Consider the following 17,365-nt stretch of genomic DNA (forward strand, 5'->3'; position numbering starts at 1 on the left):
ACAAGTGTCTTGCCCAAGGTTCCACAGCAAAAAAGAAAAGAAGCAGCAGAAGAGTCAGAATTCCAACCCACACTTGTCTACCAATAGCACTTGGGCTCTGAATAGGAGAATGTACCCTCTGATAGGCTGCACAGATTCATCTGTTTCTGTTCAGGCTTGTTGGCCCTGAGTCATTGTTATTTTCAATATCATTATTCTTGTGAACAGGTAAACAGCAAGAAAAGATGAAATAGCCCCAAAGTCCAAGTCAGGCTGTGATTGGCACAGTCAGGAGGCTGGCCGAAAGAAGCAGTAGGGTACCCGCCAGAAGTCAGGTGTAGGGAATAGAAGCCACTCTAGCTATGCGACAGACAGCATCCAGTGGAAGGAGCTAGTATCTGAGACACCACTGAAGGGCTAGAGCAGAGGGCTGGGACTGGACCTCTGGGAAGCACACCTACAGCTCCACAGAGCTTGTCTGCCAGGTGGCTATCTCTTTCCGCTGTCATAAAAACCACATAAGATTTACCATCTTAATCATTTTTAAGTGTGCAGTTTGATAGTGTTAACTAAATGCACATGGTTGTGCAACAGATCTCTAGAATTTCTTTCGTCTTGCAAAACTGAAACTCAGTACCCGCTTCCCCTCCCCCCACCTCCTGGCAACCACCATCTACTTTCAGTTTCTACGAAATTGACTAGTTTACATACATCGGTTTAGTGGGATCATACAATATTTGTCTTTATGTGACTGGCTTACTCTGCTTAGCATTAATGTCAAGTTTTATCCTTATTGTAGCATGTGACAGGATTTCCTTCTTTCTTATAAGTGAGTAATATTCCATTGTGCATATATATCACATTCTGTTTATCCATTCATCCGTAGACAGTCGGGTTGCTTCCACCTCTTGGCTATTGGGAATAATGCTGCAATAAACATAGGTGTGCAAATATCTTTTCAAGATCCTGCTTTCAATGGTTTTTAGATATATACCCAGAAGTGGAATTGCTGGATCCTATGGCAATTCTATTTTTAATTTTTTGAAGAGCCTCCACATTATTTCCAATAGTGGCTATACCACTTAACACTCCCAATAGTGTACAAGTGTTCAACTTTTACCATATCATCACTAACATTTGGTTGTTTTTTTTTAATATAATGGTCATCCATAATATAATGAGGTTGAGGTGATATACCGTCGTGGTTTTGGTTTGCATTTCTCTAATGACTAATGATGTTGAATATCTTTTCCTGTGCTTGTTGGCCTTCTGCAGATCTCCTTTGGAGAAATGCCTATTAAGTTCTATGCCCATTTTTAAATCCAGTTATTTATTTTGTTGTTGTTTAGTTGTGCAAGTTCCTGGAAAATCTTGATATTATCCTCTCATCAGATAAATGATTTGCAGATATTTTCTGTCACTCCATAGGCTGCCTTTTCACTATGTTGGTTGTTTCCTTTGACACACAGAAGTTTTAAGTTTTATATAGTTCCATTTGTCTATTTTTGTTTTATCGCCTGTTCTTTTGGTGTCATATCCAATAAATCATTGTTAAATCCAATGTTATGAAGGTTTTCCCCCCATGCTTTCCTCTAGGAGTCTTGTGGGGAGAGCTGCTTGGCACAGTCAGGAGGATGGGGAAATAGACATCCACCTCTAGTATCTGTGATTTGGTGAATACCTGCTGTTACCAAGAGTCAGAGCTCCGAAATCTGTACCCCCACCCCCACCCCACCAACTTACTCTTGACATTTATGAAGCTAGTGATTAGACACTGGAACATGAGTGCAGAAAACACCACCATCTCCACAAACACATCCCCAGTCAGAGATGACTGGGGTAGCCAGCGATGGACTCTGCCTTACTGCTGCTTTCTAGTCTTGCTCAAGAGCATCTAACTGTGGAACTGTATTTTTGTTCACGGCCCTTGCAGTGAAGGAGTCTAGAAGTGTGATGTTTAGCTGTCCGTCTCTGCAGTATAGAAAGGTGGCCAGTAAGGAAGTTGGAATGATGATGAGCACTGGGTGGGGCGGGGTGGGGGTGGGGGGTCCAAGGTAATACAGTATATGCTATGTTAGTTCCAGGCTCCAGCTTGGCCAACAGTGGAGCATTGGCACACTGAAAGTTCACTGTGACTTTCCGAGTACCAAAGAATGGTGGGTTGCTGAAGCAGAGTGGCCCTGGGTGGAGGAGTTCAGTGTTCATGGACACTAACTCTGCAGCTGGACAGGGCTGGTGTGCAACCCCAGGTCTTCCATGACTGAGCTGAGTGACTTAAGCAGATCACGGGTCTCTCTGGGTTTCCCTTCCATTCTTTGTAAAAGGGCACATGTGGGTGGTGGGGAAGGAGGTGGCCCAGAATTTCAGCCTCAGAATTTGAGCCATGCAATCTGCTCTGAGGGTGTGAGTGTGGCCCTTAGCCTCCCAGAGTCTCCATGTCCTCTTGGGCCATTTTACAAGCGCAACTGGGAGGCCAAATTAGCACTAAGGGCTCCCTAGGTGCCTTCTGCTATGAGGCATTGGCAATGCCCCTCCCAGGCTTCCAGAGCCCTTCCCACTAAGCTGGAAAAAATTCTGTAGTCACAGCTGAGAATGTCTGGAAAGATATCATGTAGTTTAGTGATTCTAAAACTTCTTTTTTTAGACTTCTTCTTTATTTCCTCAAAGTATTTTGTAGAACCTAATGTATTAAACAGATAAAAATTGGAGCTCTTCCAATGGAAGTGGGGAAGGGGATCCCTGTCGCCACCCTCTCCACTTCCCCATCTTCTTCCCACCCTGGGACTTGCACATATCCCAGTAGCACCCTAGAGGACACTTAAAAACCCTGACTGGTTTATTCTAATGCCAGAAGGTCTAATTCTGAGCAAACTCACATTTATCAACTTGTATGGTAGTGGGCAAGCCACTTTCTCTCTTTGATCCTCAGTTTTCTCATATGTCACATGGGGCTATTTCCCTGGTCTACAAGTTGTGTCTTGCCTACAAGTCCATATATATGACAGTACTGTAAGCTGAAAGCGCAGCTTTGGTTTTATTTGTACCGTGCCTCTTCCTACAGATGTTTTGTAGGGGATCAGGAGTCAAACAATGTTGGTCCTCCAGACTTTCAAAATGAGTTTTTTTACAGTTCTACTTCAACCTCAAAATCTGAAATGGTCTATCTGCCTTATTTCCTTCTTTCTTACCTCAGGAGGCCCCCTCCCTTTTCTCCTGCCCCCATCTCCATGTTTCCAGAATTCTGGGTCTGCCAGAAGTCTGGACCTTCAGAGTCTCCGGCTCTCTTTCCTCTATACCCTTAGTTCTGCCCCAGCCCACTCTTCTTAAGTTGCTCCAGGCTCCCTCCTGCAGGACCTTCATTCCGGGAAGGGAACCTCCAAAGAAGCCAAAGAATACATACATACATCATTACTGGCCCAACCCTCCCTCACTGAACTCCACACAATCTCATCCTATTTAGCCTTTCACTTGGATTTCTTTCAGAGCTGAGCCAACATCTACTTTCCTGACTACTTCCCAGTGTAACACAGTTGGCCAGAGGGACTAGGCTTAATGTCCCACTTGGAGGAGCTACCAGGAAATCCCAGGACCTTGTTGAGAGCTAGCCCTTCATAGAGAGACTTTATTAGAACTACTACATGATTACTGATTTGTAGGGCAAGCAACCTTTAAATTGGCTTAAACTCTACACAAGGGAGGATGCCAGAGCCAGTTGGTTCTAATTACTTTCTGGTAGAGACAGCACTAAGACTAGAGAAAAGAGTAGAAAGGGGGTCTAAAGACCTTGATCCAGTATTTGAAGGTAGAGGGTCTGAGTTTAACAACTGCTTCTTCATGTCCTACACACGTGATACCTTTGTGTATCTCAGTTTGCTCATCTGCCAGAGGAGCAGAGAGCGCTCCCTTGCTTGTTAAAGTTAGACGAGACAGGTTTGCAGGGCTCCTTGACCTCAGTGTGATGGGCATCCATGACTCGGTCATTCTTTGCTGTGGGGGCTGTTCGGTACCCTGCAGGATGTTTAGAGTCATCCTTGGCCTGTACTCAGGAGATGTCAGTAGCATGACTACCCTCAATTTTGACAACCAAAAGTGTCCCCAGATATTGCCAACATCCTCTTAGGAGCAAAATCCCTCCTGGTTGAGGACCACTGATATACATGAATACACTGTATAAACAAACTCTTCACTGCTACGGCCTGTATGTGACAAGCACACTTTTATCAATTCATTTACTAAAAGGATAGAAAGTTGAGACCAGATTTGGAAGGGAACATCAAAGCTCTCAGGCAAATACAGACCCTCTCCTCTCTCCTCCTCACATCTGCACCCACCATCACAGACCAGGTGGCGACAGTCCCCCTCCCTCAATCATTCCGCCTGACCCAGAGCACTCCCCACTGCTGGCTCTGCTGGCCCGTATAACTCTTGCGGCATGAGCCTCACCCTTGTGAAGTTGGATGCATTAATACCAGCAAAATATTTCTTAATCTCCTAAGCCTCCACTTTGAATCCTTAAAAAGGAAAGAAAGAAATGGCACAAATCTCTTAATTAGGACGCCCAATCACTTCGATAAATATTTACCCAGTTCCGGCATGAGGCACAGAAACCCTGCCCCCTTAGTCAATGGAGGTCAGCGAAGTGCGGCTTGGGAACAGCAGGATGCGAGGGAACTCGGCTTTGGATGGAATGCTGGGAGAATGTTTCCAGTCTTACACTTCTCCTAAAGAGAGGTAAACACATTCCATGTCTCCTCTGTACAGAGTCCCAGGTGGACACGAGGGGCTCATGAAATTATTGCCTGGCTTCCTTAGATTTCTGGAGAGATGTGGTGGCCTCCTCTGCCAGTTGCACCATCAAGCAAAGCAAACCATCCCCAGCGTTCTCTAGAATGTCTTGGCTGACCATCTTTGTCCCTGTCTGGAACTCTTCCCCTTCCTCTGCACTTAGCCACACTAAGCACCACCCTCTACAGGCAGCTTCCCTGATTTTACCTCTACCCATCCCTTCTACCCAATACTGCTCCCCTGCATAGACTGTATTTAGCTCTTAGGGCCTACATACAGCCTGGAATTAGAGGCTGTCTGTGCTTGTGTATGTTCCAAAGGTTTCCCTTAGACTTTGGTACCTCCAAAAAGGTCTTAGAGTAGACTTTCTGTAAACCCCTGCCAGGTAAGCAATTAAGGGTCACTCCCTGATGGCTCAGATGGTAAAGCGTCTGTCTACAATGCGGGAGACCCGGGTTCGATTCCTGGGTAGGGAAGATCCCCTGGAGAAGGAAATGGCAATCCACTCCAGCACTCTTGCCTGGAAAATCCCATGGCCGGAGGAGCCTGATAGGCTACAGTCCCTGGGGTTGCAAAGAGTCGGACACGACTGAGTGGCTTCCCTTCACGTCACTATTCCCATTCTACTGATCTGGAAACTGAGACCCTGAGAGTTTCCAGGTCTTCCCCAGGTTCTGGCAGCTCCTCAGGCCTCTTGATTCAGGCTGGGGCTGCCATGCAGTACTGAGTGGATTCCTCTCTTCTGACCTTAGGAGACTTTAGAGACATTTCACTGGAGCCTGAAATATAAGAGGGGGTGATGGCCGGGGTTTTAGGGAAGGGAGCCAAAGGACTTTTTCAGGTGGCAAAACACAGAAAGGATTCAAGGAAGCAGAAAGCACCCAGGCGCAGGCTAAGGGGGACGGGTCCCTGCTAGCAGCATTTGCTCATCCTGGTCCCCTTTACCCACTGGAACTTCTGTCCATCATTCTGGGCTAAGCTCAATCTCTACCCTCCCAGACAGCCCTCCCAGGAGCCCCTTTCACAACTTCTGTTCTCCCTCAGAGCCAGACTACTTTATCCTCATATACTTCATTGTTGTGGCTTGTCTTCTCAGAAATGCTATGGACTCCACTGCTGTTTATCAAATTTCTCTGCCTCCAGAATTCCCCACCCACCAACCCTCCAAACCTTAGCTTTGAATTGCCTTTGGCCCTCCCCCTCCTACACATATCTCAAGGGTCCTTGGGCAGTAGGGATATCCAAGGACATCATAGGACCATGATAAAGAATGGGAATTCCAGAGAGGGAGGGGAAGGCCTTATGACCTCGGTGGGGGATGAGGCATGGGGTCAGGGTGGGGTGGGGGGGCGGGTGAGCTTCAGTGAGCTCAGTGTTCCCACCTGGGCTTGGCTACTGCCTGAATTATTCCTCTCAAGGGTTGGGACATTAGACCTTCCTCATCTCTGCAGGCACTCAGGAAATGTGAAAGGAGTTGAACAATGTGTAAGGATGGTTCTGCATCATCATCATGGCCAACATGGCTATTATTGATCACTTAATGAGCCAGGCTCTGCACTAAGTACATTGCATGTATTATCTCCATCCATCCTCGGAACAACTCTCTGAGGTGGACAGGACTGTTATCTCCACTTTACAGATGAGGAAACGGAGGCTTAGCGAGATTAAATACATCCCTCCAGGTCACATACCTGGGACCAGCGAGAGAATTGGAAGAGGGGATAAGGAGACCCTGGGAAGTTCCCCGCCCTCCTAGAGCTCAGTTCCCATCCCTGAAATAAGGTGGTTGCAGAATGAGCTCTATAGGGGCCCTGTCTGGGACTTCCTAGGGGCCCTCCTGTTTCCTGTGGTCTGTCCTGTGGCCCTGATCTGCATTCCCAGGAAAGTCAAGCTTGTGGAGACAGTGGAGTGTTGGGGTGAAGACTCTGGAGCCAGACTGCCTGGGTTCAAGTTCATCAGCCACTGAAGTGACTTTGGGCAAGTCATTGTACATGGCATGTCAATTGCCCCGCACCCCCAACCCCCTGTAAAACAGGGGTGATACTGAAAGTACCCACTTCATTCACTGTGAGAGGAGTAAGTGTGTTAATATTTGTCAAGTGCTTAGAACAGTGTCTGGGACAGAGCTAAGCACTATGTAAGAGTTTGTTAGATAAATAAAAATTCCCTTTCCTTTTACTTTGTGGTGAGGTGCTCACTTGTGGAGGAAGGCTGGGGATGACTGGTGGATAGGGGTGGTGCTGGTGAGGGGACAGAACTGCCCTAGCAATGGAGTCAAGGGCCAACCATCAGAGGAGGCTTACAGAATCAACCAAATGGGAGAGGACAGAGAAAGATTTCTCTTCCCTTTGTGCAGTCCCAATGTCAGGCCTTGAGAAAATCAAAGCCAGTGGAGGCTGTGGGGGAAGGGAGGACACGGTGATCTGAAACTCATCCAAGGTGCTGAAAGTGAAAGTGCAGTCGCTCAGTGGTGTCTGACTCTTTGCGACCCCATGGACTGTGTCCCGCCAGGCTCCTCTGTCTATATGGTTTCCCAGCAAGACTATTGGAGTGGGTTCCCATTTCCTTCTCCAGGGGATCTTCCTGACTCAGGGATGGATCCCTAGTCTCCTGCATTGCAGGCAGATTCTTTACCATCTAAGCTGCAAGGTACTGAGTTCTTCCTCAAATTGGAGGCCATAGCCCTGTGGCTGACCTGAGTCAAGCCCTTTGATTCCTGGGAAAAGGAGAAACCATTTATTAACACTCTATCTAAAGTGTTTGACAGTTAATTTTTAAAAGCCAGAAAAGTAGCTCTTGGAGCTGGTGAACAACTGCCCACCAACCACCTCTCACCCCCCAATGAAGGGCTGGGGAACCTTCGCTCTGCAAATCCAGGCCGGGCTTTCTGTCTCACCGGATGACTTTTGTATATGTGTGTGTGTGAGTGTGTGTGTATGTGTGTGTGTGTGCCAGGAATTCCTCTCCCACGTGGGGTGGACTCTGAGGTACTCAATTAAGCAGCCAATGAAAAGTCAGCTCTCCAGTAGCAAATGACCCTGACACTTCTTGTAACATAAACAGTTGAAACGTTTCCAATTAGAACTGGAGACAGAGACGTTTGAACTCTCTCTCTCCACTCCCCTCCTTCTTGAAAAATAATTGTCAAGCACTTTGGGCGGGGTGTTCTATACATGTTTTTTCTTTTCTACCTCGAGCATAAAAAATTATTTTTCTCCCTGTTTTTTCTAATTTGTGGTGTGGCAAGGTGGGGGGTAAAGCGGTGGCCAGCTGAAAGGAGAGCTGGGCTAGTTGCTTTTACCTCTCTGCTTCTCCACATGCTGGAGGCCAGAAACCCAGCAGACCTGGGAAAGATGCTCTGTGAGGAGCCAGTGGAAGCCCAGCGCTGGGGACCTGGGCCTGTGACCTCATCGCCAGACCTTCAGTATGAATGAATGAATGAAGATGAATGAGTGAATGCCTTTCCTTTAGCACATATTCGCAGGGGTCCAGCTCCTGCTATCAAAGAGGACGCTGAAGTTGGCTGTTGAACTGGTTACCCTGGACTCGAATCCTGACACCTATGCCCAGCTTGGGGCAAATTACTGGACTTTCTAGGTCTTCTCTTTTACTCTATAAAACAAGGCTACCAGTCAGGCTGCTTCCTTCGGGAGTGCCTGGGTAGCAGTGTCCTGCCTTGTACATGGAAAGGGCTTTGGCGCCGCTATTATTTCAGACTAGGTGGTGGGGTCCTCCAGTGGAATCCTGCCGATAAGGCGACTCTTTGCAAAACCAGGTCCATCACACGAGGGCTCCAAGGTTCCAGGGCTGGCGCTGAGGCTCACAGGTGAACTCAACGTGAGTCTACCAGGCAGGAGGGCACTGACTCAACGATCAGGAGAGTGGTCGTCCCGGTAGGAGCGACACCAAACCCCAGACCGCTCTTCTGGCCTTGATCCGAGTGGACCCGACCTGGGGGCCAGGTTTGTCGGCCAACTGCGGGCGGAGGCCAATGGAGCCAGTCTTAAGTGAGAACGGAGAGAGGGAAGGCCGGACCAGGCGCCGCATCCCGGGCATCTTGAAGGCATTGTGTTTAATAAATCCGAGTGAGACGCACACCCACTCTCTCCCCTCACCCCTCACTCCCTCTCAGCTCCCAAATCGAGGCCTGCTGCGGGATCCCAAGTTTATGGGGTTTTAAACCCCCCCTCCACTTTGATTAGCAGCTTCAAAGAGCTCCCTTTAAAGTTTGCCCCCTTCCTCGCCCCCAACTCTCCTTTTACGGGCCACCCCTCCCCCATCACTCCTCCTAGACCTCTGGACGACAAGAGAACACACGATGCAAGTTTGAAAGAGGTGGGGAAGGGGTTACTCTTTAGGCTTCCTCCTGAACGTGGGCCGTAGAAATTACCTGTTTAAGGCTTGCACAGGAGTCGGAGAACCGTGGAGTTTGGTTTTTTCCCTTCTTTCTTTCTTCCCCCGCCCCCTTCTTTTTTTCTTTTTTGGTTTGTGTGTGTGTTTTTACCTTTTATTATTTAAATTGATACGTTTCATTACTAGGGAGAAAAATAAAATATTCCTTTGATACACAAAATCAAATTGATATTTAGCCTCTGCTTACTTTTTTATGCATGGCTCCTTTATACCACATGGTAGTGACAGATTGTTTGAGCTGGAAGGAAAAGCCATTCAAAGCTAATTAAGCAGCCATTCCAAGCACTATTTGCAAGCGGGAGGCTCAGAAGCCTCGGCATTTGTCAGCGCTCCCCCACCCCGCGTGGTTTTGACTGACAGCCTTGGTCGCCGACTGACAGGGCTCGGCAATTTAACCAATCAGTAACTGAGACTCTCATCAACCGTCTCTGATTGGCCTTCTGAGCCTCGCTAGGGGGCGGGGTCTTCGGCCCCCACGTGGGGCAGGGGCGAGAAAGGGGCGGGGCGGGTGGGAAGCGGGTGCGCCCACCCGTGACGTAAGGGGGAGGGCAGAGAAGGGGGAGGGGGGAAGGAAGCTCCAAAGAGGAGCCATTTTGTGTCTAATGAATGCTGCGGCCAGATGCTCGCATCTGTCGAGCCGGGCTTCTCCCCACCCCCCCTCCTCAGTGCGTGGCGCACACGATTTATGTTTTTATTTAGGAAAATAAATAAATGAAGAGAGGAGCGCGGTTCGGGACTGGCGGCCGGAGGGGACGCGGGGAGGCTCAACTCCGAGGCGGGCGCTCACGTGTAACTCCCAGCGCACCGGCCTCCGAGCGCCCGCTCGCTCTCAGCTCATTAAAATGCAAAAGCGAACTCCAGCTCCTAATGAGGGGAAAATATAGATCCCGGGCCCGCCGTCGGCCCCCGGGTGCGTGCGGGTTCGCGGAGATGTTGGGGAGGGGGGCCCACCTGGGCTCCCCGCCCAGCGGTGCCCCTGCGGCCCAGGGCGCGGCCCTCCAGCCCCTCGACGCTCAAGGGCCGCGTCCCCCCGGCCCGTCTGCCCTGACGTAACCCCGAACGCAGTAGACGCAGGCTATGGGTTTGCGGGCAAACTGGCCCCCGGAGTCGAGTGGCCTGTGCGACCGCGCGGGGTGTCCCGGAGGCGCGGAGGTGGGGGTGGGAGAGGAGCGAACGGGGGCGGGTGAGCGTCTGCGCCTCCCGGGGCGTCGAGGCTGGCGGCCGAGAGGCCCACAGGCTCGCACGCGCGCCCCTCTACAGGCTTCCGCCGACGCTGTGACACTGCCCGGGGTTAGGCTGAGAAAACCGGGTCGGAACTCGAAGCTCCCGGGCTGGTGGGGTAAGGCCGCCACCGCATTCCCGACTCCGCTTCCCTGGCCCTGGCGCTCACTGGGCAGCTGCGGCGAAGGCGTAGCGGTCTCCACCGGAAGAGAGTCCCCGAGTGGGGACAGCGCGGACTGCAGGGTGTCCGCGGGCAGACGGGCCCTTCTATCTGCGCAGCCAGCCACAAGAGTTCCTCCGACTTGTCCTCGCGGGCAGCCGCCGCACATCAAAGACGCTGTTTATTTGGCTTTCCGTAAAGGACAAATGAACAAAGAAGAAAAGCTGGGGGCCGTGGGGGGGGGGGGGGGGGGGGGGGTGGGTGAGCAGGAGAAGGGGCAAAGAAAGGGACACTCTCAGTTCCCAGCAAAATTAAGGTGGGAGGCAACTTTGGGAGCCACCATTTTATCGGTCCTAAATCTTGTGAAGTGAAAACATTAAAGTGACAAAGTGATTCTGTTTGTTTTATAGTATCTAATTGGGCTGCTTTGCAGACCTAATGAGATTAGAGGGAGGAATCGTTCGCCGCCACTGCAGAATAAACTGATACGTTGCTACCAGCCACAGGTTTTGAGGACAGTACAGCTTGTCTCTTTTTCTTTTGTTGTTATTCTGTCTTTCCTCTTTTCCCCTCCCGCCAAATGATTATTTGCTAGTATATCGTGGGAAAAAAAAAAGAGAGGAGGGGGGAAAAAAACCACAGCAGCCCTGGACTATAATATATATCTATTTATTATATGTCTTTCGGTTAATTCCTGATCTGAGGAGCGCTGTTTTTCACTCCCATGCGAAAGTCACCAGCGGGTAGGGCCTGATTGCTACTTTTCATGCATAGTTTTAGACACAAGAGGGCATTGTGACGTCGCGCCCGGCGGCGCCCAGTCGCAAGCCGAGTCCGGCTGCCCCACGTGGGGGCCCCGAGCTCCCATTGGCCAGCGCCGGGCGAAGCTGCCACATTATTTTGTTACTTTTCAGTCCCTATTTGGAACTGCTCTCGCGGCAGTTCAGACCTCGTGCTCGTCCCACTCGCCTGTCTGTGTGTGGTATCCGCAGGTCCGGGGCACTTTTTTGGTGTGTGTGTGTGTGTGTGTGTGTGTGTGCGTGTGCGTGTGTGTGCGCGCGCGCGCGCGTTGGGTGTGTGTTGGGGGTGGGGGGGGGAGTGTCGGGGCGCGGAGAGGAGAGCCGGGCCGAGGCGAAGGAAGGAAGCCGCAGAGCTCCCGGGTCTCGAGCTGCGTCTCCCCTCCAGCGCTCTTCTGCCTGCGCGCTCCGAGGCGGCGGTGGCGGCACAAAGCGCTCCTCGCTGGGGACTCGGCGCTCGAACTGGGAGCAGCGAGGACACCCTTGCGGCGGCTTCTAGTGCCTACTGGAGTTAGGATGCCAGGGCGGTTGATTCCCACCCACTGAACCCGGAGTTTCCTCCTCGGCCCTGGGAAGGGCTTGCAGTGGCGGCGGCGGCAGTAGCAGACGGAACAGCAGGCTTTCCTCTCCGAGGGGGGGCGTCGAAGCGCCAGCGCCGGGCTCCCGCCCTCACCCTCCGCCGCTCCTGCGGCCCCAAGCCGCCACCTCGGTGCCTGCCTCCTTCCTCTTCTTGCCGAGAGCCGCCCCTGGGATCGGACCCGTGCGCCCCGGATGCTGGGGCTGCCCTGGCGCGCCCCCCTCCCGGCGCGACGCGCTGAGTGAACCGGAGGGCGCTCGCGCTTGCCCCAAGAGGGGCCCCCAGACCTCGGGACCCCGCGCTGGACCCGCCGGGGAGACGACGATGTCCGCGCAGCCCCCGGCTCTGACGCGCTCCACGCAGCGGGGGGAAGGCGGCCGGCCGCAGCTCGCGGAGCCCTAGGTGCACAAAGCCCGCGCCCGCCGACGACTTTGCCGCCTGCTCCTCGGCTCTTTGTCTCCGCTTGGTGCGAGCGCCGGACTCTGGGATTTCGGTGCGAGATCGGGCTGGGGGGGCCGGGGGCGAGCTCTCGGTTTCCCGGCCGCCCCCCGCTCGGGTTTGGCTCCCCCCTCCCCCGCACCTCCCCGGCCCGGGCTCTCTGCGCTTCCACGCTCTCGGAATCACGACCCCTCCCTGCCATGTATCCGCAAGGCAGACATCCGGTGAGTAATTGCAACTCGGTTTATTTAAGCATCTATCATGGCAGGGTAAACGAGGCAGTTTATCTGGCACCTCCATTTTGCTTGTTGCTACCTTTATGGTATGTGTGTGTGTGTGTGTGTGTGTGTGCGCGCGCGCGCGCGCTCACACAAAGGATGGGGATGGGGGGGCGCCGTAGAGAGAGGAGGTTAATTCCGCTCTAATGGCGTGAGGGGCTCCCAGTGTTCCTGGGGAACTGTTTGTTTTCATGCTATCCCCCGCCCCATCACCTAAGTCTCCCAACTCACTCGTTGTGTCTCCTCTGTCCCCGTCTTACTTGGGAATAGGAGCCCCTTCGTAAAAGGGATAGGAGCCCCGCGGCCGAGAGGGAGAGATTAGGGCGCCCCCCTCCCCGTCGGGGACCGGAGAAACTTGTTGGGAAGGTTCTGGGCTTTGTGGGAGGCCCCTTTGGTTGAGGTGGGGGCGGGGGGAGACCGGGGGAAGCCGCTGAGGGGCTTGGGCAGCTTGGAGTCGGGTCTGACCCCCCGCCCCTCCCCTGTCTTGTCCTGGCCGGCTTCAGGCTCCCCATCAACCAGGGCAGCCAGGATTTAAATTCACGGTGGCTGAGTCTTGTGACAGGATCAAAGACGAATTCCAGTTCCTTCAAGCTCAATATCACAGGTAAGGCCTGTGGGGGCCGCCCCGGGGCTGGCAGGGCGGGGGCGTCCCCGCCGCGGCTCCTGCCACCACCCCTCGGGGACTGAGCGGGCTCTCGACCCCGGGGCGGCGGGGCAGCCCGGGCCTCCTCCTTTTGTTTCCCCTTTCCGAGCGCGGCGCCTTAACCCTTTGCTGCCGGCAGCCTCCCGGCTCCCCGTGCCGTTCCCGGGGTGAGGGAAGTTGAGGGATCCGGGCGCGAGCCGGCTCGCTCCGGGTTCTAGGAGTCTCGAGCCAGCGTCAGGGTCCCGGCCCCCACTCCACCCCACCCCGCGCCCGGGATAAGTTCACTCGCTTGGCCGCGGGAAGTTTCAAGTTGTTACACTCCCCCTCCCTGTGTCGGGGACCCACGTCCCCCTCCGCCCGAGGCTGCGGGATGAGGGGAGTACCCCCGGGGGTGGGTGTCAGGAAAGTGGCCAAGTGGCTCTGAGACGCCCTAAGGGTTGGGGTCCCAGAGGAGGCTGTGCAGGCCCCAGGCCTGAGCCGGCTCCTCCTGCCCTCGTAGCCTCAAAGTGGAGTACGACAAGCTGGCGAACGAGAAGACGGAGATGCAGCGCCATTATGTGATGGTGAGCGGCGGCTGGGACCCGGCCAGGGTGGCGTGGGCCTGGGGAGCCCTGCCCAGCCTCCGCGGGGCAGCCCCCGCAGCGGGTGTGGTCCGAGTGTGCCATCCGACCCTTTTTCACCAGCCTCCGTCAGCCCCGGCCACTTGGAGGAGGGTGGGTGAGAGGAGGGGCAGAAAGAGAAACCCAACCCCTCTCCTTGTACACTACCTTTGTGCGCCTTTGATTTGTGTTCTGAAGGTTTCCCCGAGGGCTGGTTGTCCTGTCTCGGGGTTGGATAAAAGTCGTTCTTAGAGACCTCCTGGGAGTGTGTAGAAACTTCTCTGCTCTGCAGCCCTGGGATTTAGCCAGAGTGGGACATAAGATCTCTCCCCCTCCCTCTTTTCTTCCCAGGGGTTCCTGAGAGCGGAGGAGCCTTTTGCCTCCATGCTCACTCAGGGATCACCCCACTGAGAATCTCATGGACCCTGGGGCAGTGTGTAGACGGGTCCTCCCTTTTCCCAGTGTCTCTTCCAGCAAGTTTTAATCTTCTGATGGTGAGGAGGACACTGGAGGTCCTTATGTGGGACTCCTTGCACTGCTATCCACATAAGAGACCTTAGGCACATTGCTAAAGAACTCTGATAGGGCAAGCTGCCCCAGTGTACACACGATTGATTCCCTGTTGAACCCGAACATTGTATAAACAGGATATATGGCACAGGCAGGGCTGGTGGGAGGGAGGGCCCAACTCTTCTTACACTATTTATTGCACATAGGGTATTCTGTTGAAATGAGAACAACACTCCTGAGTCCTTCATCTCTTCAGCCCCTTTGTAGCTGGCTTTGGGGTTTGACTTAAACTTCTTTAGCAAATGTATCCTAAAAGTACCATTTGGCCAAAACCTTCTCCAAAGCCGATTCTGGAACACAGATTTTGGTATTGTGCGTTAACTGCAGTTCTTTTTACTTTTAGTACTATGAGATGTCCTACGGTTTGAACATTGAGATGCACAAGCAGGTAAGTGCTTTAGGATATGTATCTAATTACAGATCCAGCTCTTGACAGGCAGGGTCTGAGGCTTGGTTGAGTTCTCAGACATGTTGAGCTTTTAGCATCCGAGCTTGTGAAGTTTGTCCTGGTCTTGGATCTTGGTGGAGGGGTAAGGAGCAAAAGGAAAATTGTCTGTTCAGGATCCGCTTTACAAACTTCTGTAACCCAGAGGTGGCTGCTTTAATCTGTTTTAATGTAAAATTTACAAAAGGAAAGGCAGGAGGGGGTGTGTGTGTGTGTATGTGCGTGCTTGCGTGTGTGTGCGCATGCGCAAAAATGTGATGTTCTGCCTTGATAAGATTAAACTTCAAGAGTCTTAAAAGCCAGGCTGAGCTGTCAAAATTTAAGGGAACAGGCTACCTACCGCTTAAAAATATAAATCCAGGAGGAGTTACAGCTCGGTACCTTCCGTATATGAGGCAACTTTCTCATCTCCATCTTAGTCTAAAGGCTGCCTTGGTCATTCCCATTTTCCAGGGGGAAGCTGAGATGTGAAGTAACAAGCCCAGGGGCAGCCTAGCCAGGACTTCTGAGATGGCTGGGGGTTGAGCTCAGCTTTGAAATCCTGAAGTCAAACCAGTTTAGCTGGTGTGTGATGGATATGTAAACTACCCCGTATTGTCACTCTTCTAATAACAGTATACCTCAAACCGGGCAAATACAAACACCTTTATCTCAGTGCATATCAGTAACTCTGTCCTGGGCGCTGGGCTGGGCTGTGGGAGAGGCCTGTTTGTATATTTGTCTTCCGAGGAGAGGCCGCCTATAGTTTGGCTTGGCCAGCGATTAGCGTTGACTTGGCATGGAGAAATGGCGCGGGCCGGTGGTTCTTTTTAACAATTGGTGTTCTTGAAATCTCAGAAGGCTGTTGACTCATTCTAGCCTTTGGTGACCGTGACTTGAATGGATTTTCTGCTCTAAATGAACAGTGGATTACAAGGTTTAATTTTTGCTCTTTAAGGGGGCAGGACCCAGGGCAGGTGAGAAGGGCAGGTGACCTCTGGAATGCTTGTAGATTCCTGCCTGCCCGCTCCAGTGGTTTCACAGAGAGCCTTTGGAATCCAGGTTCCTTCCCCTTCCTGGAGGGAACCCCAGTGTTGGGTGAAGGGCAGCCAGAAAGGGGCCTGAGTTTGTTGAGGAATGTTGGGAAGCAGTCAGGGATTAGCTTTTTAGGGAGACATGGGAAAAGGCTACCAGGCTTTTACTTCTTGACCCACAAGAATCATAAACAGACACCAGTTTGTAAGTAAAGATGTTTGTCCTCGGGAGTATGGGCTAGAGACTGCCTAACTTTAAGTGGAACTGGCTGGATCCGACTAGTCCGTCCGTTAAGAATGTGTGAAGTGAAACGGGGGTCCCAGGTGTTCGAGGACCTTGGGCTTTTATGCAAGATGCTACCTCCTCCCATTCTCCACCCCTCTTTTTTTTGTCCTCAATGCTTGGTATCTTGGGTGTGTTTAAAGAGGGTAATTGCACCCAGGTTTAAAATTTATAGCAGCCGTCCTTCTAAGAGCTTCGTAATTAAGGTGTAATATGTCATTGCATGTTGAGGTCTGCATGGGTGGTGTTCCCTGTGTCTGTAAGTGTATGTATGGCTCTTTGGCACAAAGAATCCACCTTGGCTGTTGGAGCGAAGCTGCTCCTGGAGTCCTGGGCCACTCTGAACCCAGGAAGAATTATTCACCTTCCTAGTGCATTTGGTGGTGGGGTTTACATAAGAAGCAGCTGTGTGCATCTGGGGCTTCTGGCCCGTCCACAGACCCTGGGTTCTTAGGAGGAGAATGCTTGAGGTTTGGCGACATGATCTCATTTAATCCTCTGAGCTGCCAGAGGGAGATAGATGTCTTCTTTGCCCCCTTTTTATAGACGAGGAAACTGAGGCTTTAGGGAAGCCAGGAGGGCAGAGGTGGGACTTAAATGTGGGCCTCTGGCTTCCAGACCGAGCACTTTACCCTGTTTGCCACTCACCTTTGCCTTGGAGCCTCAGCTCCCACTTGCTTCCCAGCAGGACTGTCTGTGCTCTGAGCACAGTGCCTTTGCTGGGTTTACGGCAACCTCTGAGTTGGGTGAAATCGCCCTGTGGCTGTGTAGGAACAAAGAGGCAAGGAGGTGAAGAAACCCTGCACTAAGACATGCAGTCCTGACCTCCTGGGGCTGGCCACCTCCCTAGGCTTGCGAGGGTTCTGCAGAAGAAAACCGGCCACTAATTGTAGTGTGGGTCTTGGGTGCATTTGGCGGATGGTGGTTAGGCCTGAGCAAACAAGTTTATCAGCTGACCTGTTTAGCGGTTGACTGGTGTTTTATCTGCACACACAATCAAGTGACTGGAGTGCTTGAATTATTCATGCAGTGTCCTGCCCTCTAGACTTGACTGTTCGTGTGATTACATCTGCCTGGAACAAACAGGCTGGATTCTTCATCTTGAAGCTCAGGGGTGGGGGTGGGGACTGTCTGTACTTTTATATAATAGACGATCTCCAGAGC

At 52.2% G+C, this 17,365-nt stretch overlaps 1 protein-coding gene and 1 pseudogene across 8 annotated transcripts in view; one reads left to right on the forward strand and one right to left on the reverse strand.

Moving 5' to 3' along the window:
- The window catches only part of LOC120853742, a 125,878-nt pseudogene extending 117,058 nt beyond the window's left edge, over positions 1-8,820 (reverse strand).
- A 3,630-nt stretch (positions 8,821-12,450) lies between these two features.
- LOC120853524 (transducin-like enhancer protein 3) overlaps positions 12,451-17,365 on the forward strand; it is a 46,757-nt gene continuing 41,842 nt past the window's right edge. For 4 of the 8 annotated variants that reach the window (XM_040227441.1, XM_040227443.1, XM_040227442.1 and 1 more), the window contains exons 1-4: positions 12,451-12,594; positions 13,152-13,252; positions 13,791-13,854; positions 14,804-14,848. In XM_040227441.1, the coding sequence (XP_040083375.1) occupies positions 12,571-12,594; positions 13,152-13,252; positions 13,791-13,854; positions 14,804-14,848 (234 nt within the window). In that variant the 5' untranslated portion in view covers positions 12,451-12,570. The remainder of the gene's footprint in view (positions 12,595-13,151; positions 13,253-13,790; positions 13,855-14,803; positions 14,849-17,365) is intronic. The other 4 variants (XM_040227436.1, XM_040227438.1, XM_040227437.1 and 1 more) reach the window with 1 other exon arrangement.

Source organism: Oryx dammah, unplaced genomic scaffold (assembly GCF_014754425.2).
Source record: "Oryx dammah isolate SB20612 unplaced genomic scaffold, SCBI_Odam_1.1 HiC_scaffold_26, whole genome shotgun sequence".
Classification (NCBI taxonomy): Eukaryota; Metazoa; Chordata; class Mammalia; order Artiodactyla; family Bovidae; genus Oryx; species Oryx dammah.